The sequence below is a fragment of the Fusarium redolens genome (genome assembly GCF_020744475.1).
Source record: "Fusarium redolens strain MPI-CAGE-AT-0023 chromosome Unknown BKA55scaffold_4, whole genome shotgun sequence".
In the NCBI taxonomy this organism is placed as follows: Eukaryota; Fungi; Ascomycota; class Sordariomycetes; order Hypocreales; family Nectriaceae; genus Fusarium; species Fusarium redolens.
In genome coordinates this window covers 129713-155999 of record NW_025763667.1, presented here as the reverse complement: position 1 = coordinate 155999, position 26287 = coordinate 129713, and the positions used below count along the sequence as shown (strand labels likewise).

The 26287-nt window shown below is 45.1% G+C and overlaps 6 protein-coding genes across 6 annotated transcripts; 4 read left to right on the top strand and 2 right to left on the bottom strand.

Moving 5' to 3' along the window:
• Nucleotides 1-5854: 5854 nt before the first annotated feature.
• Nucleotides 5855-7537, top strand: BKA55DRAFT_504172 (kinase-like domain-containing protein; the record flags this gene model as incomplete). Its single annotated transcript, XM_046187070.1, has 2 exons — nt 5855-6697; nt 6749-7537. The coding sequence occupies 2 exons, from the start codon at nt 5855-5857 to the stop codon at nt 7535-7537; spliced, it is 1632 nt and encodes a 543-aa protein (XP_046052559.1).
• A 361-nt stretch (nt 7538-7898) lies between these two features.
• Nucleotides 7899-12373, bottom strand: BKA55DRAFT_535712 (uncharacterized protein; the record flags this gene model as incomplete). The annotated part of the gene is made up of 9 exons (XM_046189733.1): nt 7899-8682; nt 8738-9617; nt 9673-10015; nt 10072-10074; nt 10184-10202; nt 10296-10298; nt 10350-10372; nt 10464-11669; nt 11723-12373. The coding sequence occupies 9 exons, from the start codon at nt 12371-12373 to the stop codon at nt 7899-7901; spliced, it is 3912 nt and encodes a 1303-aa protein (XP_046052558.1).
• A 1308-nt stretch (nt 12374-13681) lies between these two features.
• On the top strand, nt 13682-16579 carry BKA55DRAFT_559570 (P-loop containing nucleoside triphosphate hydrolase protein). Its single transcript, XM_046191996.1, has 7 exons — nt 13682-13831; nt 13883-13947; nt 13992-14562; nt 14616-14929; nt 14985-15203; nt 15260-15983; nt 16037-16579. Exons 1-7 carry the CDS (start codon nt 13703-13705, stop codon nt 16484-16486), a joined length of 2472 nt encoding a protein of 823 aa, XP_046052557.1. The 5' UTR covers nt 13682-13702; the 3' UTR covers nt 16487-16579.
• A 184-nt stretch (nt 16580-16763) lies between these two features.
• On the top strand, nt 16764-18065 carry BKA55DRAFT_607932 (uncharacterized protein). Its single transcript, XM_046196615.1, has 4 exons — nt 16764-16971; nt 17063-17333; nt 17384-17492; nt 17562-18065. The coding sequence occupies exons 1-4, from the start codon at nt 16916-16918 to the stop codon at nt 17993-17995; spliced, it is 870 nt and encodes a 289-aa protein (XP_046052556.1). The 5' UTR covers nt 16764-16915; the 3' UTR covers nt 17996-18065.
• Nucleotides 18066-18950: 885 nt separating this feature from the next.
• Nucleotides 18951-20120, top strand: BKA55DRAFT_559561 (uncharacterized protein). Its single transcript, XM_046191995.1, has one exon. The coding sequence runs from the start codon at nt 19256-19258 to the stop codon at nt 20000-20002; it is 747 nt and encodes a 248-aa protein (XP_046052555.1). The 5' UTR covers nt 18951-19255; the 3' UTR covers nt 20003-20120.
• Nucleotides 20121-23305: 3185 nt separating this feature from the next.
• On the bottom strand, nt 23306-24531 carry BKA55DRAFT_686260 (Rieske [2Fe-2S] iron-sulfur domain-containing protein; the record flags this gene model as incomplete). The annotated part of the gene is made up of 2 exons (XM_046198905.1): nt 23306-23696; nt 23747-24531. The coding sequence occupies 2 exons, from the start codon at nt 24529-24531 to the stop codon at nt 23306-23308; spliced, it is 1176 nt and encodes a 391-aa protein (XP_046052554.1).
• Nucleotides 24532-26287: the final 1756 nt, after the last annotated feature.

The window sequence follows — 26287 nt, the reverse complement described above, 5'->3', positions numbered from 1 at the left end:
GTATTATCATTTTATACATATTTTAAATCTATTTAAGCATTATTAAAATTAAATACTCTTTATTTCTTTAAAAGAAAGATTTTTGCTTTAGTATAACTTTATCTCTGTTAAAACTAGTATAATACTATAATTAAGGCTGACCTGTTTTGCACTGCTGGGTTATATATCCACAGCCTGACCGGTGGCTTTTAGCATTTTTGGTGACTGCTGCGTGATTTGTGAAAGTATACTATCCCAATGGAAAGCAACAAAACCAAGGAAGATGGAAACTGCGATAGACACAAAGACTGAGAAACCAATGTTAGTTACGGGTACCTCGAAGAGTAATTAGCAGAAGCATTGCTTACAAATGACATAAACGCCCAAGCTGGGGCCTGCTGGAAAGAGGCTACATCCTTTGCAAACAAAGATGAGAGAGATGAGAGAGGAAGCTACAAAGATATTAGACTATGAATCCATAGTGATCGTCCATGGACGGAGCGCCTCACGAAAAGAACAGTAGCAAAGGTGAAGGCCATGACCGTTTTCCCTTGCGAAGTGGCTAGAGTAGCCTGATCATTCGCAATTTCGCTTTGCTGCAGAGAAAGCGTTGTGTTGACCTATTTTTATTTTCGACGAGTCAGAAACTAGGCCAAAGTCAATATTATCGAGAGCCAAACCTACAGCTAGCTGTATCCTCTCGGCAACGATATCCATCTCCTCGATATTGCCAAGGATAGGTTTTAATAGAAGCCGTGAGGTCTGAATGGATTCGCCAGCTAGTCCCTTCTAGACAGTGTTTTGATGCTGAGCGGCGGATCAAGGCATGTTCAGCTTATCACGGACATCCTTAATCTCACAGAATAGTTGCATTATCTTTTTGACTGCATTTTTGATCTCGTAGTTAGGCGATGCTTGGGTCGAAACTTGAGGGGAACTTTCTGTTTCAGCTGGATTTGAATCCGGCGGAGAGGTTTTTTTTATATCTTTCTCTGCCTACTGCTATTGTCTCGAAGCTCCCAACTCTCTGTTCGTTGACGAAAATCCTCAAAAAGTGCAGTTTCGTCTCTCCCCTGTCGCTTTATTAGTTATCAAGCATTCTATAGCCGGGCAGAACTTACAATTCGATTGAGATAATGGGAAAATGCCTGGCTGGGTGATACTTCACATGCAGAATCTGAACTAGGAGGTCTCTCAAAAGAACCAATACAATGCTCAACAATTAATTTGCTCATCTCGATTGCTGAGCTTGGCTACGAACTGCTTCCGGTGGACTTTGCTTTCTCATCAAGTTGGTCGAGAATCTCCTCGTCTAAATTACTGTGACAGTCGTCAGGGTGACAAGAAATCGCGATTATAAGCCACTCTACGGGCCATTACCATTAATATAATAAAGAGAAAGTCTCAGGTTGTACGACATACTGTCTGAAATAGTCCAAGTCCAAAGCTGATTGACTCGTAGGAGAGTGATCTAGTCATTTTGTTCCTTATCCTGACCAGAAGTCGCAGAGATCTCTTGCTCCTCGTCGGGGCTTTCGGTTTGGGCTTCTCGTAGATACTTTGTAACAACCTGCGAACTGTTGCGTATCTTCTTGTCATCAGCCGACTTACCGTGACTCCTAAACTAGTAGTACCACTACTCAAGAGTTGGAGATTCATGAGCTGACTTTTCGTAGGCCGTCAACAAGTGACATGTCATCGTCCGTGATCCTCCCTCCTGCTGGATTGGGTTCTTTCGTCAATATTCCCCACCTGGATGCAGAAACTGAAATGCAATCGCCTCAATGATAGAGCGATGCGATTGGCAGTAATTCGGTGTTGGTTGTAATATTGGCCGCTTTCTGCAGCCCAGCATTGGCGCAAGGCACTGTTTCAGTGTTTTCCCACCTATAATTTTAACTCTACATCGCTAATTTTATCTGCTCAAAGCTAGGGTAGATATAGAGCTCGAGGTCCTAGCTTTAGGGTTTTCAAGAAGTAAACTATTAGGAAAGAGAAAACACTATATTAGAAGCAAGCGTTACAGACTTCGAATAATTAAATGATGTAGTACCTAAGTCAATAAATGTCACGAACTGAGGTTGCTATAGGTAACTTGGGTAGAGCTACTAAGTCACGGGACCGGGAACCGGGCACCCCGGGAACTGGGCACCCCGCGTTTGGCCTTAACACCATAACCTTCATCAATTCAATTACTCAAAAAGTCGATATAATACCCTGATTTTCATCCAATCTTGACCCATAATGTCTTCTTATATAGAAGAAGATATGCTTAAAGCAATTAACCTTGTTTAAAACGGCCAATTATAAGTTAAAGCTGCTAAAGAAGCTTCTATACCTCGATTAAGCTTACAGCACCGACTTCAAGGCATTATGCCTAAAAATAAGGCTTATATAGACCAATAGCGGCTCGGCCTGACCGTTAAAGCCGATCTCATCTCTTTTTTAAGGCTTCAAGATACCCTTTATACTCTAATAATGCATTTCTAAATCAGGCAACTTGTTATATGCATTTTAAGCTTATAAGGCGATAATAAACCTCTCGGCAAGCATTAGGTTACCTGATTTATCGCATAATTAGAACGAATTAAAATGCTTAAAGTAATTAAAGTTAAATATAAGCATATTAAAGGAGCAAAAGCAGTTATCATCTAGTCTTGGTTTAACTAATTAAAGGATCCTAAGGTCACGATAATCTGCAGCTATAACTGTTAGAATATAGATAAAACGGGCATCTTCTAAGGAGTCAGTATTAACAGCTTAGTAATTGGCTAATCAGAGAAAAGGAAGACCTTAAAAAGAAGCCCTTACAGGCGCAGCTAGGTTATAATAACGGAAGCTATATATACTAATAGCACGGCCCTTCTGCCCTTTATTATCTTTAAAGGGGATTAGCTGCAATAATAATAGTTTCTAAAGGATCCTTCTTTTTTAGGCAATTAGCGCTTTGCAATATTACTAAAGGGCTAGACTACTAATAAGATCGCAGCCTTATGGCTTAAGGAGGTTTTTATCCTGTTAGCATTGCCTAAAAAGGAAGGGGAAAAGAGGCTTCTTTTCCTAAATAGGCATAAAAGCCATTTAATAGATGAATTTATCTTTCTTTATTTTAAGCATAATATATACCCCTATTACCTTCTGCCGCATACGTTATATGTCCTTTAGCCTCTTAATTTAACTATATTTAGCTTCTTAAAGCTAGTATATCGCCGTGAACTTGAGATAGAAGCCCTACTTATTGAACAAGGAAATACAGCTAAGGCTGCCTTTTTAAGGTGTTATTTTAAGGCTTAGGCCGCTGCCTTTACTAAAGAGAAGATCCGGGCCGGCTGGCTTGCGTCAGGCTTATGGCCTATTAACGTTATAAGACCGTTATTAAGTAAATATATAATACCAGACGAAAATAAGGCTCAAGCTGCCTAATCAGGCAATCCGACTACACCACCAGCCAATATAAGCTCTCAATTACCTTATCTTCATACACCACATAAGCTATCTGATGTTATGCAGCTTGCAAGAGCCGAATTAGGCAATAAGGCACTTACACCAACAAAGAGGCACTTATTCCAGACGATTAGAAAGGGACTTAATAAACGGGCCGTTGAATTAGCTTTAATAATAGATGAAAATAGGGTATTAAGCGAGAAAATCGACCAATTACAGGTCTCAAAGAGAAGGAAGCTTATATTAGATCTAAATCAGAAGGTATATAGCTTAAAAGAGGTCTATAAAGCAAGGGATACTATAGTAGTAAAAATAGGTAAGAAATAAGTTTACTTAGGTTATTATTAAATAGATATAAGCTTCTTTAATTAGTAGGAAAAGACTAGATGAAAAAGGAGCTTATCTTCGTTAATTTATATATAGTTGAAGATATCGAGGTTATGGTGTTGAGGCCAAACGCGGGGTGCCCAGTTCCCGGGGTGCCCGGTTCCCGGTCCCGTGACTTATTTATTAACATATGGAAATAGGACAGACCTGGATTAAGTTGGTAATTTGGTGAATGATGCCTTGAGGAGTATGGTTTATAGGCAGACGGAAACCATTATACAACGGCAATCCCCAATTTACGGAGTGAAGGAGGCGAAGACCAGCCAGAGCGTCTGTATTTTCAGACCCATAGAGTCTACGGGCAGACGTCACTCTAGGAAAAGCTATGAGCCTAGGTAAATGAATGGAAGAACTAGCTAACTGCATTACATAGACAAAGACCTTAACCGCACATAGAGAATTAAACATAGTAACCGCTAAACGATTGCGAAATATATAAAGAAGAATAGATCAATATGCAGAAAAAGAGAAGGTATATGAGTTTGATTCAATAAGGCTTTAGGGCTCCGTATGGAAATAACCACAAAAGCAAAGGATGTGTATTCAATCTGTTGACATGATTTTGAGGCATGGTTGACCCAATGTGATAATAGAATAAACAAAAGATATTCTGCTATAAAGATTTCAACAATTTTCTTCAAGATAACAGTTCGTGTGTAGACCTCATGATTATGTAAGAGCCCTATTGGTTATATAAAGAGGCAAGTTTAATGTTGCTTCGGACGTAGTTTGTATCATTTACAGCAGTTGACCTCCGCGGTTGAAAGAGGCCTCGGAGCCCGAACACTGAGGACGTCATGGACCATCTAGCAAGTTGTTATGTACGTTGAGTCAATTAATGCTATTGAGTGTTCTGTTAGTACTTACATGGAGTTCATACGTTCCCTGATCGAACATTTTCCTCAGTAAAGACACGAGTTTTGCCGGGTTGATGTTTTCCTTATCAAAGTCTTGAAACTCGCCGATTTGGTAATCTTGCGGCAGGTGTTGCAATGTGCTTGAGCTAATAGAAGGCATTCTGGGGTCTGACTAGGAATCTGGAGTCTCAAGATTAAGATTATCGTTGCTTGTGAATATGTAATAATATGATTTTAGAAGTTGCGAGAATCATCACGAAGATGCGACCGTGTGCTTTTATCCTCTTTTATTGCAGAATTGGTAGCCTTAAAGCTGCCTGCCTTTTCCTCCAGGCGAATTATGACCAATCACTCAGCATTGCCCAAGTGGAAAAACAGGGATATTCTGCTAGTGGAAACTTTGTGTGTACCAGTAAGCGCCGAGGCTCCAAGGCATTTATTGTGTAGATTCAGCTATAATCATGCGAAAGGAATGTAAAATGAGTGCTAAATGTGCATGGCTGGCAAATTGGGGGATATTGCGCGTTAGGTATTTTCAACCCCCATGTCTTAAAGTCCTATTGCTTCGCCACCACATGCCTGCAACCATCAAATATGGCTACAGGAGAACCATGGCGGCGCCCCCCTTACAAGCGCAGTGCCACTGGAAATGACCATGGTCGGCTGAGCTGACCTTCTGAGGGTGTGCATCGCTTGAGACCGCCCCCAAATGACCTGCAGAATCCAATCGCCAGGCTAAATAGATAGGGCTTTGGAGGCAGAGCCTCGTTTTACAACAATGCATTGTGAGGAAGTTCAGTGGTTAAAAAAGGCCTTTTTTCGCTCCAATCTACGATTGCTTTGTTGTCGTTTTTTCAGCGGTCGACTCAATGTTTATTTTGAGTCAATAGCTGCGCCATGCCTCGATTATCAGACAATAACAACAATGCACGGGCATCTGCAGAGCCCGATGCTGACTCGTCATACGGTGACTCCGCGTCCAGTGCGAGAGACAATACCGCCACCGAAATGACGTTCCTTTCTCGCCGCAGTTCGACGTCGTTTTACGGCTCGAGCGACGAGACTCCGTATCCGGTCATATTACCGAAACTCCAGGTAGTTCCGTCTTTCGAAAACTCTCCAATTCTTGAGACTGCTGATTGCGTGAGTATATTCCAAAAATGAATCAAACAGTCTTGACGTGGCTGATGAGGATACAGGGGGGTTCAAACTCCCTTCAGCCTCTGGACCCTGCGAACAGCGATGCTATCAGGGGCCAAGGGTTATCTGTCGGAGACTCAGGCTCTAGTCCCGAGTTTAAGAAAGAGCCCTCAGTAATCTCTGATCTCGGGAATCGCGAGTGGAGCAAAGTTGTTGAGACTTCCGATGAGGAAACCGACGGTGACTTGCCATTAGAAGCACCACTTCAGGACAAGCTTCTGGCAGACCACCATAAGTTTCATGATGGGCGAAAAGGATTCATTCCTCGCGGCCACATCAGGAAGGTGATTAACGAGCAATCTGTGAGGCAGCATTTACACGAATGCTTGTACCTTTCTTCCAATGAGGATCGCGACAGCACAGTCGAGCGATACGTCCGCCAAATATTTGCCCACGACTCCGAGAACAAATCCTACGTTATAATTTTCACGATCTTGGTCCTCACGGAAAAGTCGGAATGCATCGTAAACTTCCTGGAAGAACGGATCGATGACAGTGCTCTTCCTTTTCGAAAGGAGAATCAGAATCCTCAAGGGAAACTTCCGGCCGTCGACCTCCGTCCAAGACGGGGTGGCAGACGGATCAAGGCCTTTAAGAGATGGTCATTGGTCGCCAAGATGAACTTTGAGGAGTGGCAGTGGGCTGTCAACGCGCCCTTCTTCAACCGTGGGCAAGACGGCGAAGTCAAGATCTATGATTTGCAAGACGCAGCTGTTCTTCCCTTTGTCATAAGGAACCCTCTCTCCGGATACCAAGAGATCGAAGAATATCACGGCGGGTTTGGGAAGGTCTCTAAGAGATACATACATGCTGATCATCACAACCTCAAAGTTTCTGATGTACGTTGCGATCATCCTCTCATGTCCATTCAGGAAACTAAGATCAAGAAGAGGAAGAATACCGCTTTCGCCGTGAAAAAGCTAGACTCAAAGAACTACCAAGAGTTTAAAGCAGAGTTCGACATGCTGGCTAAGCTAGGCAAGACAAATCATCGCCACCTTGTTTCCGTCCTGGGTGCATATTGCCAGTTGAACGAGAACTATCTTATCTTTGACTGGGCGGACTGTGATCTCCTGAGATACTGGAAGGACTGCCACAATGAACCAGAGTTCATCCTAAAGAATGTGTTGTGGTTAGCTGAGCAGTGCGTCGGGCTTGCTAGTGGCCTGGAGCAAATCCACCGCTACGGCAGCCTAGAGCAGGAGAATTGCAGGGGAGATCCCTCGTTTAAGAAACTCTATGGTCGCCATGGCGACATTAAACCAGAAAATATCCTATGGTACCGCGACTCACATCAAGGCCTCGGCACGCTGCGTATCTGCGACTTTGGCGTCTCAGAGTTTCATTCCACACAGAGCCGATCAGGCATCCGCAACAGCCATGTCGCTTCGTCGCCCTACTACCGCCCTCCTGAATGGGAACTTCAAGATGGGACTATCAGTCGCTCGTACGATATCTGGACCATAGGATGCTTGTATCTGGAGTTTCTTGGTTGGCTTCTAGGTGGATGGAAGCTGGTGCGAAATATGAGCATTGCCAGAAAGCCTCCTTCATGTGGCCCAGGGCTAAATCTTTGTCATGATAACCCCTACTATGATCTTGACAGTCGCAGAAGATGTGCTACTATAAAGCCAGCGGTAACAAAGGTATGTTTGACATGGAACAACTGAATTCATAGTATGTTTGGCTAATATTCTCGTTTTTAGTTCATCAGAGATGCACATGCCAGCCCAAAATGTTCTGACTTTGTTCATGACTTCCTGGATGTCATTCAAGAACATCTTCTCGTCGTTGAGTATCATCATGCAGGCAGCCACAAGCGTATAAACAGCGGAAGGTTGCATCATCTCTTACAGGGGATGTATAATAAATGCAAGAGGGACCCTCAATATGCAATCAAGGCCCGACCAAGACCTTCTAAGTAGATGTGCTTTCATTCTGTGGTCTGATTACATGGCCTTATTTAAATCCGGCATAGTAAAGGTTCGCAAAAATAGGATAGAATATGGTTCCAATCTCGAGTGTAGCCTTTCAAAAAATTGCAACATCGTATCCAGGGTGTTGGAAGTCAATGAACCTCCGAGGCAGGCTCCCTGCACCAACCCTTTCACAAGTCTCAGCGTTCATCGAAGAACCCATCGAGCCTGATCGACGAATAAGTAGCACATAATGGATTCGACTCTCTTCAGGAACAAGTCCCCTTGCCGTTCCGACGACCACGCATAGCGCGTTGGAAATGGGTGGATGTGATTGGCCTCGAGAGTTGAACACCAGATTGACATCTGATGAAGTCTCCCGAACAGATAGCCGATATGCTCTTGCTCGAATAGAGGGTGTTCCAGAACGGCCTGTGGATTTGGTTTCCATAGCCTGCCATGGTGACTTGAACTCTGCGTCCCAGTTCACTTGATCGAAAGGCACGCTGAGGTAATCGATTTCTCCTTGAAAGGCCATCCACGACCAGGTGGGTACTTTTTCTCGATGGGGAGGGAATGCAATCTTGCGTAGAGAGCCTTTGTTGATAGCACGAATCCAAAGTAAACTCCTGTGTAGAAGGCTCTTATGATCTGGTTGAATGGAGTCACCTAGGATACCGAACTTTCCTCGACATTTGAAGCCCCAAGCCAGTCTTTGCTCCAACCCATTCATGGCCACAGAGCGGTCTTCCCAATGGCTGAAGCCCAGTTTGGAGTAGGTCTTGTAGAGATCTTGATAGTATAGGATTCTCTGCCCTCGTGTAGTTTCTTGTGGAGCTATTGGCGAAACAATGGCCTTTTGAGGGAAGTTTGGGTCGCCTAGAAGGGCTGCAAGTTGGCTATAGTCAAGGTCAGCATGGCATGACTTGTATAGGTTAGGCGGAAGAGGCTCACTTGTTCATCTTGGTCAGTGTCTCACATCTAACCCCATCTCCGCATTCGAAATATGTCTGCTTCTCAGTAAAATATATAGTCCTTCGGGCAAGAGCACGCTCTTGAAGAACCCAGCCTCTCTTGTTCAGTGATCCTTCCAAAACGTCGTTATTGAAGTCGTCTAAGTAACGACTGACATAAAATGGTGCGTTGTTTCCATATGAAAAAGTCGCGTAGTCGTTTTCGGATGATTGGATTCTGTCCTTGAGGAACCCATCATGCTGTCCTAAAGCACGACTGGCCGCAATGACACAGTACGCTGAGCTGAACACTTGCTCCATGCGGCTACTTTCAATGTTGAAGTCGCCACCAGGGCCTTGAATGATACAAAGGGAGTCAATCCAAAGATGCTGAACTCCTAAGGCCCTAGCAGTACAGATAGCGTCCTTGAAAGTATTCGGAAGCGCCTCAAAATTGATCTCAACTGAGTGAGCCATCGCACTAGAAGTAGTAGTGCAAAAGTGTGGGTTCAAGACAGTAGCTTCTCCCCACGGGTGCGAGAGAGCAATATACTTGACTTCGACAGGGATTTTCTCCTTCTGAGTATTGCAAAGACGGATCTTAGGACTATCCTCTGTTCCAACGTCAAGAAGTCTTGTCGGCAACTGAGTTCCTTTGCGACTTTGGAGGTCGCGGGAGACTACCGACTCAACTGAATCCACCTCGTAGGCAGACATATGAGGAGATGTAGTTTCCTTTCGCCGCGAGTCTCGTCTGCAAGCATCATGGTTTTCATCACACACCTGCAGCCATCGCTTGATGAGGCCGAAATGGTCTGCTTCCCGCGGGCTGGTACGAAGTGTAGGTCGTCCAATCTGAATAGGCGAAGGCGTTTCAAAGCCTCGCCATAGGTTAGCCCAGTCATACAAGGGAGGAAAAAGCGGTAATGAGCTTACCCTCAGACTTGAATATAGAGAAGACAGGAGGATCACTCTCGTTCAATTTGATCACCGAGCCAACTCTACTGAAGACGACACTTTCGGTCGTTCCTTCAAGATGTTTGGAAGCTTCCCATCTCATTGTGCACCAGCAACAGTGTTGCACTCCGTTTTTGAAATCAGCTAGTCTGTCACGGATTCTGAAATCGGGTGCCCAAAAGTCTAATGCCTCGCATTTTCTGCAGAGCGTGTCACGTTTGTTTACATTGGCAATTGTTGGCGTTGGCCTGGTGGAAGATGACCCAAGAAACTTCTTGGCAAACTCATTGTCGACGATAAAGTCCCAGACTTTGATGTCAATCTATGCAAGTTTAGGCTAAATTGAGGACTGTCACAAGATGAGAAAACAATACTTACATCCTTTATATCATTAGATTCATCTCAAGGTACAGTCGCACATCAAACTCACTCTCTAGTCATGCAATTGTCAACGCAGTTATTTCACGAACGGGTGGTTAAATAAACTTACGTGCTGATTCCAGTCAGTCCTCCGAATATGTTAGAGCCTTGCATTGATCTTACCGCCTGCCAATAAGGGTCATTATTCAAGGTTGCTCCTCTCATCAGTGTTCATGACTCACATACTACCAGACAGTTAGCTATAATCCAGTGGAGGAAGCCTAAACTTTACTTACATGCTATTATTGTAAACTCGCGGCTAGGCCAGCTATTAATGTAAACCTTTACTCACTGGCTGTAAGGCCTCGCTGTCAGCAATATCTTCAAAGTCTCTGGTTGGATACTCTCACATTTCCTTTCATCTGGGTGATAGCAAGACTAGTCGCTGGTTTCTCTCTTTGTACCATCCTCTTGGCCATGTCCGGGTGCAAACTACTGCTGCTGTCAGTTCTAAATGGAATGGTCGTAAGCGGTCGTGGTTGCAGTATGGGTCCTGATAACAGGTATTTCGAATCTTTTTTAGCCCTATCCAAGATCTGGGTCAGCGATTGTCTCAAGTATCTTGCCGTCACCCGACGTGGTGTGCCTGATTCCTCGTCGGAGGGTGAACTGGTATGGGTAATTCTGGGTCCCTGGATGTGTTCAGATGGTTCTGGGGTATTTCTGTCTTCTAATGGAAGATCGACGATGAGAAGCCTTTCTTTGACGATAGTCACCAGGTCCCCGAGTGCTGATCCGTTGGCCTGGGCTTCAGTGCGCCGTGAAAGATCATCAAGTTGTTGCTTGACAATCGGGTGGACAAACGCATCCATCTGATAAGCGGCTCCACGGGTCGTGTAGTAAGGAGGATCATAATCATGTTTGACGCCTCCACGGATAGAATCGTTGAAGTTATCCAGACCCTCTTGGCCATCTAGGAGCCATACGATGAATTCAAGAATAATGCAGCCCATAGACCACACATCATAGAGCCGCGACGTGGCTTGAGTTTTGTTGACTGCCGTTTCTGGGGGCTCGTAGCGGAGCGTGCCGTATTTGGTGCTCGTCATATTCTGACGAAGTCTCGTGCTAACTTCGTGGTGTTTGGCTAGACCCATATCCGCTATCTTCAGAGTCCCAAGGTCTGATGGTGTAGAACTTCTAAACCGCAGAATGTTCTCTGGTTTGAGGTCCCCATGTCGAATTCCGCCCCCTTCCTCACGGGCGGTGCTTGGGCCAGTCTGAGCCTGAGAGACATAGCCGTGAAGTAGTTCCAGAGCCTCTGAGAGCCCGCAAAGCTGCTGGAGAACATCCATCATGAGGTTGGAAGACAATTTGGGAGAGGCTTCGTTTTGCCAAAAGTCTCGAAGATTGCCCCCGTCAGCCCATGGAAAAAGGAAATAGTGTGACAAGCCCATTTTGATAGCTGCAATGCACGGGAGCATGTTCGGGTGCTTAACATGCCGGCAATTCGATAACGCATTAGCTTCGATATTGAACGCCTCGGCCGCGTCGTCCTGCATTGAAGGGCCGGTCTTGATTTCTTTTACGGCAACATTGGTTCTTCCGCCATTGCTCTAGAGCTCTTGTGTTAGTCAAGAGAAACATTTTCTTTTGCATGATGACTAACCTTAAATAGGGAGTCGCTCAAATGCTCGCGGTGTATTTCCACCTGGTATATCTCTCCGAAAGTACCCTGCTTCGCCTCGCTTTTTACAAGTTTGAATGGCAGTATTAGCCTCACGTCCAATTCATAAATGAAGTTCTTGTCGTCGAAGGCTGGTGCGAGAAACTGCCATTGCTTCTGGTAAAAGTCGAACAACCTCAGTGATGTCCATAGCTTAGGTTTAAAAGCCTCTGAGTTGAACATCCCGCATCTTAGGTCTGCAGAGGTGCTGTTGTGTCCGTCACCATCAATGGGCATCTTTCTTTCAACCGGAAGACTTTCGTTGTCAAAGTTATTAGCGTGGAACGCCTTCATTGCCTTGTATAAATCCTTCCCACTGACGATTGAGCAAGTAAGTGCAAAGACTTTATTTGCTCTATTGACAATGAAGTCCACCAGTGATTCATTCCTTGGTGCTCTTTCAACATTCATTTCATTGTAAACCGTTTCATGAGTTATTAGTCGCTGGAGGACGCCCCTTGGTAGGTAATGCTTTTCTGCGCCGTTGTAGTATTGGCTCGTCTTCCAACTATCGCAGATCTTACTCCCCAGTCCCGAGTTTGACTCCGACCCAGAGTCTGAATCAGAGTCTGGGTACAAAGTGTCGTGGCTCATTGTGGAAGTGTATTTTCGAGTCGATATAACACTTTTATAACTTAAAAACGGTATATTAAATAATCTTGGAGACTGGTTATGTAGGTGAGCGTTTTGGCGAATCTGGTCTTCCCATTTACAATGGATATGTTTTAATTAATTCTCAAAAGAGGAATACTCAGGTTTTTGTAACCGGAGCATATTGATTGGTCATATGACAAGCCTCAAGGTATACCCCACACGTTCTAGGCGGTAAGAAAGTGATATGCAGGTGATATGGGGTAGATGGTAGGCCTCAAATGCAGGATGATGTCCAGTTGGTCACCCTTACGAACCACGGTGTTCACAGAGCCGCAAGATTGCAGCCTTATTGCGACTGCTGATCTAAACTGGTCTCTCTCAAATAAGGGCGTTTCGCCTCTACGATGAAGGTAGAATCTGATCACCATATTTAAGAGTGAAGGGATGTAAATGCCGCAAAGCCGAGCCTGGTTCCTCTAACTATTGTGCAGTGCAATTCGGGTATCCCGAAGCGGCTGAAAACACCTGACCTGATTTTCAAGCCACCGCCTCACTGTCCATGCAATGGCAAGACATATGAGATCAAAATGATGACCGGTGGGTACTAGCTTAGCCAAGCTTCATGCGTGCCCTGTCACATAGCTGTTCTTTCTGCTCATCAAGCAATATTTCATGCAAGCCACCAAACTTCGAGAACAATGAATTCATTCAGAATCATACTGGCAGGTGGGGGTTATGATCAATCTAGTTTGCGTTCTTCATGTGCTCAAGTTTCATCTTGGAACTTATTGCCTGGAGATGACAAGCAATAACTACTAGATTCAAAGCTCATGAAGCTCAAATACTAGAGGTTGGTCGGTCTGAAAGGTTTACAGGTGCTCTATTCCCCAAAACCTCTTCGCTCAAGACTCACAGCCTAACGTGGACGGCCACTCAGAGGCTGACAGGTTTCAGTATCGATCTTTAAGAATTGTCACTTTCTCTAGGATCACATGTTCTTTCCTCTGCGTCATCCTACTGACTTTTGACCTTTGTGAGATGTTGAGAGCCCTATCTGAATGTAGGCTGAGCTTTTCAGCTTTGGGTAGCTCGATGCTAGAGCAGCTACACTCTCGTGATTGTAATATAATGCCTAAGGCAGCTATTTTAGCACTGTCCTTGCGTGATATAATACATAAGCGCAGGTAGCTAATAATAACTCCATTCACGTGTATATAGGCGCTAACTTCTGAGACTAAGCTAGACGATTGGTGGGTGGCCAGGTATTTATACATGGTTTTTCATTCCACCGGAATTATTGGTTGGGGCATTTTTTGCAATATCAGCCGCATGAGGCTGGCGCTTACGCAACACGTACCAAGCAAAGATATTTCTCAGCTTCAATTTAAGATCATAGTATGGTCTGTAATAGAACATAATACTTCATTATATCCTTCAATTCCTGAAAATCTTGTTATGGTGCGATCGTTTACTGAAGTGATGCTCCATTGCTAACATGTTGACGAATAGCCACTTCGACAGCTGTACCCGGACCCGAAATCGGCTCCAAGTCATGCCCCTCCCGCTAGGATAGAGTAAGCAATGAACCCGGCAGTGTCAACGAGACTAATCCTGTCAGCATTATTTCCGTTCATGGCCTTGGTCCCAGAGGGAAGGGCGAGACGAAACACGCCTTCGACACGTGGAGAACGCCATCGGGTCAGAAGGGTCGTCTATGGCTGCAGCAAGACCTTCCAGCACATATTCCAGACTCACGAATCTTTTTATACCAATACAACGTCACTGCTACGTACGGTCAAGGTCTCGACAACTTTCGCAGCAAGGCCAACAACTTGTTTGAAGTCATCAGCATCGAGAGGAGAGATTGTCCTGAGAGACCTATTTTACTACTTGGTCATAGCATGGGAGGCTTGTTGATCAAGCAAGCTCTAGTTAACGCCCATAGCAACCCAGGCTACAGCGCCATCAAGGACGCTACCACCGGCTTGGCCTTCTTTGGAACACCGCATGAAGCCGTCGCTCGGAAGCTTGGTGAAACAGCGGCAGTGATTGCCAAAGACTTTGGGTATGAAACCGGAGATGATTTGGTCGACTCTTTGCAGACTGGTAGCATCTTTCCCGAGCTCGAATCATGGAAACATCAAGTCCTCCAGTACGATATTGTCACCTTTTGGGGGACATCCGATACCGTAGGTTATCTTAGCCCGATTTCCTTGTATATGCTTACATGCTCTTGCTTCAGATGATCTCTCGCGAGTGCGTTAGTCTTGGATTGCCGGGTGACGTTGCGAAGATTGTTGAACTAGACGCCAGTCACAGAGGACTCTGCAAATTTGGCAGCACCGAGAAAGACCAGTACAACTTGAAGATCGTGGTTGAGAACATCAAGGGTCTTTACAGATTAGCGATCGAGAAGTTCGAGTCACAAGGTGTTTGCTTCCCGGATACGTCTGGCGTCGAAACACCCTGCACTTCAGAAGACGATAGCCAGGACGAACTTCATGACAGAGTGCAAGAGAGGGAGATTGTCACACTCAGTACGACCAATGAGACGGAGTAAGTCTTGATATTTCGCGCTATAGCTGAACTGTCAGCTCAGTAATGATTCTAGGCAGCTGATCATGACCCCGAGTCGAGAAAGTCTACTACAAGATGACGAAGTAACTGTTCAAGGCCCTTTGATTAGGTCGTTCGACCATTCTACAGCAAGGGAAGGTCCCAGTCTTGAAAGCTTAACCGTGGATGACTTCCGAATCGCGGACATACAGGTAATAGAGCCAGAGACTAAAGACAACTTTTATTCCCAGAGGCTTTTTAAAGACCTTGGCTTGTAAGTTACGCACCGAATGTCACGCTTTCACGCCATCTAACACCACGTCCCCGAAGGCCAGAGCCTGTTCTACAACGTCTTCTATATCTCAATTATCCACGGCCCACCAAGGTGCAGGAAGCACTACTTTCTCTCTTCGCATCAGATCCTCTTCACAACGTGATCATGGAATATCCCCCGGGAACTGGCAGAACCACTGCACTGGTAATCGCTCTGCTATCGCGCATAGACTATAGTTCGACCACTCAGCCCCAGGTATTGGTAATAGTACCGGATCGATTACTGGTCCACCAGATGGGGAATCATATCAAAGAGATAGGCAGCTTCTGCGATGGTCTGGTTGTGCAGACTGTTCATATATTAGTCGAGAAAACCGCAAAGTTCGAGGCGAATGTTATCGTCGCCACACCTGGTATACTTCTCGACAAAATTCAGCGTCGTCTGATCAAGACGTCTGAGGTGCGACTTCTTGTCGTTGATGATGTCGACTATGTTGAAGATCGTCAAGGACTGAGTGACCAATGCATTCGAGTCTCCAGAATGCTACCCAAATCATTTCAGTTTCTGCTTTCTTCTGATTTATTGCGGCGAGCATCAGCATTTGCGAGGAGTCTAACCCTTTCTAAGGCCTGGGAGAAGCTCGAGTTGAAGGAAGCAGAGCTGAATGTCAACAAAGTCGTGCACCTGTTCTTCAGGTGTAAGCACGAACAAGAGAAGCTTGACATCATTTGCAAGCTTCCTGGTCTCGTGCAGATAAGCATGTTGATCATATTTGTCGGGGTAAGTAGCCAGCTCTGTTTATCATGAGACACAAATGACTCACCGTCCTACAGATGAGGTCTTCTGCCCATCAGATACATAAAATGATGGCAACAGAAGGCCATGTGGTAACGAACTTGTTCAACGCAGATGACAAGAGGGAGATGGAAGGACTACTGGAGGAGTTCAAGAACGGACATGCCAAGGTTCTTATCACAATGGACGATAAAACCCGGGGCCTTGATCTTCCCTATAGCTCCATGGTCATTAACTACGATATCCCAACAAAAGGCTATCTAAAGGAGCCAGACCTAGGCCCAGACCGGTACGTTCGTCAAGTGAGTCGCGCGGGGAAAGCCGGGCGTTCTGGTTTTGCTGTCAATCTGGTAAGTAACGAGAAGGAAGTGGACGCTCTTCAGTCCGTCGCGGCATCTCGCAGCTTCAAGCTTCATGAGCTTGACTCGAACGACTGGGACGAAGTTGAGCAGTTCTTGACAAACTGCGCTAGATCTCGGAGATTCTAAGGAACTGCAATTTTCTGTATACTCTAGATGATAAATTTGATCAAGTCTGTCTAAGACTCGTGATTGTGAACGTATCCGTAGCTCATAAATGACTAGTTTTATAAAAAATGATTAATTGTTTAGAAGCATGCCCCAAGCTAATCTGTTGACCCAGCCATTTTAGTACTGACCTATCAACGCTGTGCAACAAGCAGCTAATGCCAAAAATTACTGAGCTGCTGAGCCAGTCTCTCCTCTGTGATTGGCTGCATCGGAAATTGGCTGCCGCTGGAGAATAGCCAAGTGAATGCACAGCCTCACGTGAATCAGGTCTTGCTGACGCGCGAGGCCTCACAAATTCTGCTTATCTAGACTCCAAAACCATTGAAAACTCAGCTCTCTTGGCAATCCTCTACTCTCGCTTGCCAGTTACTAACCAATTCTGGAGTCATGGGTGGCTCGGACGAAGAGAAGGAGCGCAAGAGGGATATAGTGGGAGACTTCCTGTATGCGTCATTTATTCGTCAGTAGCAGCTCAATCTGCTCCGCGATCCTTCCCGCTAGACCCTAGTTCAAGCGCTGACGTTTCTTTTATAGGAAAAAGAACTTGAATAAAGGTGAAATAGCATTGAAGCACGCGGTGGGTCTCGGAAGTCAGCCCAATGTCGTCCCTGTAACTCAGCCTGTTGTCGATGGGCCACGTCGTCCGGTGGAGGTTGGATGGCACCCTGTCGGCGGCTTCGCCGGAAAATGGTTTGCTGAAGAGACTGGGCTGGGAAAGATGATCACGGAGAGGATCAACAAGTATCCTGATCCGACGCAGCATTGGGCTGTTCTCGTTGGTGACTACGCTCATCAGCTATGGATGGTGAGTCTCAGTAACCACTTGAATCGTGGCATTGACTTATACAATTCTAGGATGAGAACTTTGATGTGATCTACACGAATGCAAAAATTGAACGAGACGAGTGGCAGACATTTTCAGTCGGAGAGACGCGCTTCAATGACGATGCACTCAGGCGAGCTGGTAAGTATCAGTCTCTTGGTTGACCCCAGGCATCTCTTGAGGGATGACATGCTGATGCTACGACAACAGGTGAATCAGTGATCCAAAGCATCAGAGAGAGGCAGCCCACTTACAACCTAATCACGAACAATTGCCAGACGTACGTCCTTCAGCTCCTCGACGCCATCAAGGTTGGTGTGAATAAAGAGTTCGGCACTACCTTGGCTGTCTACGAGAGAGTCTTTGGGCCAGGCAAGATCAAGGACCTGTTTGAGGGTGAAGAAAAGCCAGAAGATCAGCAACAGCAGCAGATTGAGCAAGGAGGGGAACCTGGAGCAGAGCCAGGAACGCAGCCACCGATGCATCCAGGCAGATCGGATACAGTCAACCTGGCACAGGATGTCATGAACCAGAACACCAATCAACTCGATACCGAAAGGGAGATGGAGAGGCATGAAGATGAGAAAGAGGACAACGAGAAGAAGAAGGGATTCTTCTCGCGATTTAAACGAAGTAATAGTTAGTTCTGGATACGCCCTTGAGCGTTATAGCGTAGTAGATGAGGTTTAAGATTTTTATATACCACTTGAGAATAATTGCAGCACTTACTTTGGTTCTTGTGAGGGAGTTAAATAAGTGCATTCCAGCTGTTTTGCTGGGGTAGTACATTTTGGTTGAGACCAGGATGAGAAGATCCCAAGCAGGCGGCAACGATCGCGACTCCAAGCCCGACACTTGGCAAAAGACCGTGATCGGCGGTACAAGTGCATGTCTTGCTGTTCTCATCATAAATTTCGCAATCACTATTTGGTCTGCCACGTTGCCTAAAGGGAGTGAAGATGGTGAGGCCTTTGGACAAAAAACCATCTTCCAGTGTTTATACGCAACATCGTGTCCCCTTAGTATTATGATTCATCACATCATTAATATCTTCAGCTCTGTTCTTCTCGAGGCAAGTAAGTACGGCATACAATATTCATCTGCCCCAGCGAGGGACGAGGTCAACAAAGCACATCCCACCACGCACTGGCGCTGAGGTATTTGGAACACTCTATGTCATATCCTGGAGCTAACGCCTTTTAGTGAATTAGACCAAATCAGGGTTATTTAATAAGGCTAAAACATCGTTAGACTTTTGGCGCCACAGAAGCTCTCCTAGAAGGGAGGTTATTTCCATTCTAGAGGAATACCTTATCTTATGGTCCTGAGGCTAAGTGACGTCTGCAGGTGCGATGCATTTGCTCTTCTATCCTCTTGCAATTAGTGTCTAACTGAGATACTAAAAGTCCGCTCCTTAGTCTCCAAGAGGTGCACCAAAGCCCTGATATCATCTTCCTTTTCGCGTTCTACGGCTTGCCTTCGGTCCCGAGAATGGAGGCGAGGTCTTGGCAATTCAAGGTCTGGACTAGAGGCGGTGATGTTTGTGCAGGTACGAGGTCACGAAGGATGATTTTATTGCCGTCGCATCCGCGCTGACCAATTGAACCTTCTTGTTTAATGGCGCACGTTGTTTCGAATTATGTGCGATTGCTGTCAGCTTTTGAGGCATTTCTCAAGCTGGACCAATCTTCCCCAAAGCGGATAGCTATTTGTTCAGTGGCTCGAGTCAGCATGGTTAAGATATCTCCGACGCCTGGCTGCAGTGCAACACTCTAACGTTTGGTATTCCTGGGCTTCTTGTTGCTATAAAACGTCGAAATCTGTTCATCAAAACCAACTCTTTTTTATTCATCTGTCCATCTCGCAACTTATTCAAATTATTGCATAAAACAAGCTCCTGCAAAATGAGTCAAACCAGTCTCGTCGAATCTAGTTCTTCTGGCGAAGCTCCCCGAAATGCATTGTCACTCCGACTAGAGGCGCCTTTTGTTCCCCAGGACTCAATTCCTCCCACTAAACAATCATACAACATCCAGGGCCGCTACGTGTACGAAGCAGAAGCCAGCCCAGCCACGCCAACTTATCACATCTCTAATCGCAATACCCAAGCCGGTAATCCGTGGCAATTACAAATCTGCCGCCTTCTGCCCAGCGAAGTTCGTCGCCTTGGTGCAGCGACAGGAAACGATGCTTTTATCAGATACGATGACGACTTGACACTTTACTCTGGCGAAAAGATGACCATTCCTTTCAGTTTCGCCGCCGGTCTCGGCCCCACGCCGCTCATTGTTATCAGGGGCCAAAAGAGAGGCACTATCCAGGGAAGCATCGTGATGGAGAAGTCTGGCCGATCATGCAAGTTCTACCACATGATTCCCATCAAGCGCGCCTTGACAAAGGCGGAAGAGGACAGGATGCAGGCCCTCATGCATAAGCGTGGATACCGTGATTCTGATGATTGGAAGAAGAAGCTTTTGTTGACGGTGCAGGAGAACACGGGCAAGGTGGCAGAGTGGACTGATGAGTATGGAACTGTTGCCGTTGAGAAAGATGATAAGCTGGAGTTTTCAGGAGAGATACAAACAGAGAAGAAAGATCTTGTTGTTGCATGCTGGGCTTGCAAGGGCTTTGTACTGGACAAAACCACCTAGATAAATATCACTGTGGAACCTTGGACGGCAAGGCGTGATTGCTCGAAGGTTCCGTCGCGTCATAACTTCTCGGACATACCATGACTCCATACCAATTCAGCTCCGTAATACTTGCCAGTCCGCTAACTATCCATCATTTAATTGACAAAGATAATCCGTCCTTCCGAAATTCCTCGAGCAGCCTTCTACACAGTCTTCTCAGCGGCGAAGTTGCTATGCCTTCGATTCTAGTGGTTTGGCCTAAAGTTGACCTATCAGCGGTCATTGAGTTATTTGCAGTTGAGACCTGTGGCTGAGAGCTTATAATCACCACACAGAACTTAGACTCAGCGGTCATTGAGACCAGCATATCAAAGGCCTTTGCATCGTTCCAGTTGTCTGACTTTATCTGTCCCGTCCCATATTGGCTCCCCAGTACTGCCAAGGTTTCTTCTGCCTCCTTCATCTTTACTGAAGCCTCACTTTCTCGTCCCAGTTGCTGCAAGGTGAACCCCAGTCTGCACTTGGTACGCGCTATGGCTTCTTCAGTCCAGGCATTTGGACCTTTTAATCTGAGTTCAAGCAGAAACGTGAGTGCCAGCATATAAACCCAAGTTCTTCTGGATTCTTTCTCGCCTGGCCTTTTCAAAATTTCCTCGTTTCTCTTCTACAACCGCCAGCATATAAGCTACATCGGATGTTTGTCTACTAGACGAACCGAAAATGTTCTTCCTTTCTTTATAAACCTCTCTGGCGTCGTAGACGAAAGTCCGCATACAATTTATACATCCATTTCTCAATTTATCCCTCTTTTCCATGAATCAGACTTGCTGCTTCAGGGCATCCAGTCTTCGTGACCCTGAGTATTTCAAGGGTCAACATCTTCGTAGTCTGTGACATATGAGTCCAGCCCTAACAATCCCGCATTAGTATATCCATTACCCGACACAGCACTCAAGAAAGCGGTTCGTGTTTCCAAAGCAGATACTTGGCAAGGGACTACTACTTATACTTATGCCAAGTCAAAATGCCTCTATCTAACGATAGTGCTGGATCAGACCAGCCAGACAATAGCGACAGTAGATGCCAACCGTGGAATAGTTCCTTCTCCAGAAAGAAAAAAGGATCAGAAGTCGAAAGCACTGATGATCAAGTTGTTGTTGAAGATCCTCGCCCTTCTGTGCATATCGTACCCTGATCCTAGACTAACTCACCGCCACCCCACACACCCCCCGTCCCCGCACACCCGTGATAGCATCACAACCGAATCCGTAGATGACTTCAATTAATTCTATAATAACGAGTATTTATTTAATTTAACTGAGAGTTTGGAAACTGATTTATGAATATTATATCTGCAGTCTGTGTTTTTAGCGGATTCTTTTTACATTATTTTCTCTTATTTCCCTCGATCTGATATAGTACGTTCTTTTCAGCCTAATTACGAGCCGAGATAATCTATTTAATCTTAGGGAAAGCCTTATTAAGGTCAAATTAAACGGCGACTTAGCCAGTGGGCTCTCTTGCTGCTACTAACGCCTTTAGTACTGCTTTTTCCTCCTCTAGGCATTGAATTTAACTGTTCTTCTAGTCGATATATTTTATCGCCTTCTTTATAATATAATTAAAGTCGCAAATAAAGGTATTTCCTTAACTTTATATGGCTTCTAGTTATTTTTAAATATCGGTACTTCCTTAGGGCATACTCCAGATCATATTAGCGATTACTTAGGCCTTCCTTAGTGTTATAGGCCTATTAAAGTACTTGCATTTCTTCTCCCTTAGCTTTAACGCCGCTAATGCCTTCTATAGATTAATCGGGAAAAGCCTAGAGGCCGAGAAACTACTTATTATATTCCTACGGCTTAGGGCTTTTAATAAAGCCCTCTTATAAGCTTTTAGGAAGAGTCATTATTAGTATGGCGAGGTTGCTTTATATAAGGCCTAAGAGCAGGTAAACTGGCGATAGTATGTTTTTAATGGCCTAAATACGGCAATATCAAGCGGCTAAGTGATATATGATAAGTGTAAAGGTAACCAAGAGAGCCAAATCTTATATAGCTATGCCTTTTTTATTAATTCTGCTGTAATATATAACTTATGCTAATCTAGGACTAATAGTCTTTATTAATTAGGATCCTTTGGCTTAGTCTGCAGTATAAATACCCCTATAAACTAACAGATGAAGATGTTGCTGTTAGATTAACCGGTTAGACTGCAAGTATACTTCTAATTAGGAAAAATAGCTAGAAACCACTATCCTTAGAGGTTCTTGCCGGTAAAAACGATATAAGGCATAAGACGCCGACCATCTGCTAATACAGACTTGATTATTAAGCTCTAAGTCGTATTATCAGACTTTATCCTCTCTAAGGAAGAAGTTATTGCCATTCTGGCTACTATGCTACTATTAGTCTTACTGATTTAAATGCCGGTCTTATTAACGTTATATATATAAGGCCTAGTTATCTTCTTTATATTAACTACTTAGTTAAGACTATTATAATACTTAGAAAGTGACTCCTTTATTATATAACGCTTCCTTGCGGATTCTATAACTCGCGATGGCTTTAATTCTATACTTAAATGGCAGGTAAAGAATCTATTAACCTAGTTCTTGCTGATATAACAGACTTGCCTGTTGACTGATAATAATGCCTATGTGAAGTTATAGATATCCTTCTTCGTAAGAGGCTGAAAAGCGCGCTCTCATTTGATAATATAGTTAACTAGGTTATCTTCCTGCTCTACAGTAAGCGACTGATCTTTCTAATATACCATGCAGATATCCTGGCCTCTAGCATATCAATTATGCAATATTAAGAGCTTGACTAAGTGTTTTACCGCCGAAGGCCGCAAACCAATGATTTCTATGTCCTTAATGGCTAATAATATCCTCTTTTTATAATCTAATAGCTGCGATTCTATTGCCATTGAAATAAAGAAAAACGGATTTTATTTAATAAATACAGAATAAAATGAAGAATCCTGTATTGATGACGCGTTGATGGTGTTAAAGTATGCGGGGACAGGGGGTGTGTGGGGTGGCGGTGAGTTAGTCTAGATACCAGCCGGAGTTTGAATACAGAAATAGATCGTTTAGTCCACCTTCATCTATGGCTTTATTAGATTTCCTCGCCACACAATATTTTGAAGAACATTCAGCATCCAATGAGCTATGCATTGCCATCATAAGTAGGCTATTAAACTGAAATCCCAATCACTAGACGCTTTCCATATAGATCTTTCCCTCTATACCGTCTGTAACCTAATATGCTAGAGCCACTCCATCTATACGCCAATTCTATTTTACAAACTCCCCAATTACCAAGAAAGATCCTTGGCTATTTTACCACATGAGAGACCAGAGCAGGAAGAGAAGAGGCTTTCGTCTTGCTCAGTCTTGGTAGCAGACTTGTCAAGGATCTGCTGAGCGGGACGAATCTCTCGTCCGGCAACACCCTCGAGCTTGCGGTGGTGCTCGACTAGTTGGTACACTTGGTTCTGGAACTGAAGAGGGGTTTGGTCAACGAGGACACCGGCACGGAGGTTCTTCTCGGCGGGTGCTTCTTGTTCGCTGGCTTTCTGCTGGAGAATGTCTTCGACCTTCTTGAAGTCGGACTCGCTGGCGCTCTTGTGTCGGTAGACTTCATACTGTAGTTGGGACTTGGTGGCTGATGTAGGAACACATCGCAAGAGGAAGAAGAAATGAGGACTGAATTGATTAGTTGTTGCTCGTCACAATTTGGTTGATGGGGAACTTACGAGATGGTCATGGAGGCGTTAGGGAAGAAGAAGTCGTTGACAACAGATTTCTTCTCAGCGGCGTTTTCAAAGCTATCAATGTTGCTACCAGTGCAGGACTTGTCGGCCAATGTCTTCCAGTTGAAGCTGCTTGAGTCTTGCTTGACGTGATCAAACTTGTAGTCGTCAAAGTTGAAAGATCCGTGGTTTGCTGACTGGCTGAGGTCCTCGCTCCATGGGTTCTCAGGAACGGCCTTGGCGTCCATGTTGATCCAGACAAAACCCTTGGCGTCGACATGAGTGTGAAGAGGGAAGAGACCGTTCTTGGAGCGATCAAAGCCGGGAAGATCCTGATACAGAGGAGCCTTGGCAAGCTGACCGTTCATACCGTAGGACCAACCATGGTACTTGCAGGACAGGACGTTGTTCTGACCATTATCCTTGACAACAACGGGAAAAGCACGGTGCCGGCAGATGTTGTGAAAGCCCCTGATAGTACCCTCTGCATTTCGGATAAGGAAGAAGTCGAAACCAGCTTCAGCGTATCGAACCCAAGCGCCGGTCTGGTCGAATCGCATCTTGTGAGTGAGCAGGATCCATTTCTTTGAGAAGATGGCTCTTCGCTCAAGTTCGTAGATGTCGTCTGACTTGTACCATGTTGAAGGGAGGGGTTGAGTGAGGGGTGCAGCGGCGGGGATGGCTCTTGAGATAAGGTTTTCCTTTTGTGGTTTAGATAGCGTCTTCTTTGCGATGAGAGCGATAGCAGCCGCTATGGCGAAGAAGAAGAGTGCACCAAGAGTCAACATGTTGTTAGAGGTCAGAGTACCTTAGAGTGATAGATGTAGTGGGATTACCGATCGATTTCCCTACTTTTGGGGGGACATGTCAATCTATATATTTACTACGAGTGTCATTGATCTAGACCGGCCGACATATTGTTCCCATGGTCAACGCCACTTTCACCCAAACAATGATAGAATGATTGCAAGATAAACGGGCATCCCGCTAAGCAACCGGTCATGTGATCGGTGATAAGGAGATCAGCTCTAGTTCCAGCGCCAAATGTCATTGACGGGATTGGGTGCAGATCAAGTGGACCATGGAGTTTCTTCCGCCCTTGAACGGTTCTACGCCGTCAACCCCGGGTCACATTCCCCTCTTGTATCGGTCGAACGTGGTAGCGACGCATCAGCTGGTTGAAGCCATCCGCGGTACTTGTATTACAATTTCCTATCGTGTTCTAGGTTATCTCACCCCGCATCATTCAACCTCCGCATTTCGCTCTTCTCGACTAAAAGATACCGGACTTTTGTGTCCGTGCCCGATGTTTTGGTCCCCGTATCGTGACGCAACCTTGATCGGCATCGGTAAATCTCAGCCGGTTGCGGGGGGTTTTGCTATCTTTGATTCAACCAACAGCGCGTCCGTGTCACGGCATTTCAATTGCTTCTAGATAACAAACGTGGTACTTGGTGTTCTGGACCTTTTCTAGAAATTCAATGTCACGTAAATATGCATCGCTTCCCGGAGATGCACCCGCCGCTATGCCATTAAACGGTAGCTTGCCGGCGACTGACAGCTCACAAGTCACCAGCTGACTTCCATGGCGGCCCAATTGCTTGACACCGCCGTTGCAATTTTCCAAATGCGTTTGCATCTGCATCAAAGTAAGCTTTTGGTGTTGAGGGGTAAAAACATCGAGGATCTGCCGTCGGTCTGCTTCCATCAACAGCGGTTACTCTACGTCGCGCGATAACATCCTGAGATTGGCCCGTCCGTTCTCAGTAGTATGATTATTTGAGGTACACAGAGATAACCTTTCAGCTACAGAACTCAGTTCAAAATGTCTCATCTTGCTTCGGCGTCGTATCGGGCATGTACCCATAACTCGATGAGACTATTAGCAAAGTCCTCCTCTTCTTCCAAGTCCGAGCATGATTTAGAAGTGTATGCATCTGTCTGCCAAGGAAGACCTATTGATCTTGAACAATTTGCAGCTTTGTCGTCCTTGAGAAGTTCTGTGTGATAAGGCATAATCGCAGACTGAGTTTGTACGCGCATGACAATACCTTGCTCTTCCGGCGTCAGAAGACTTCATTACATCGGGGTGAGAAATATACTAGCCAAAGAGAATTCTAAGCTCATTATAAACCTACTTAAGGTATCCTAATGATGCCTAAACCTTTTTGTCATTTACGACTGTAGTCTTAAGTTTTCTACCATCCCCTAGCTTGCTGGTCAATAAGAGTATTTCTTTCTGCAGGCCATATAAATCCAGAAAAACATGTTGGCATGACTACTATTGTGACTTTCTTTGTCATAAACTGATATTGACATCAACGTTGCGTTGTAGAGGCTGGGTGGACCGGATCCTCGCCCCCACTCATGTCACAATCACATCGAGATCTTAATTAGACTCGGGTATAGCCCTGATTGGGCGATGACTTAGCTGAAAGTTGTTGTCTTCATCTTGAACTCATAGAACTGATAGCCAGTCTCCACTTTGGGATTTGCGGACCATGCTTGAACGATTCCTGTCAAGTTCATCACCTGTTTATCATT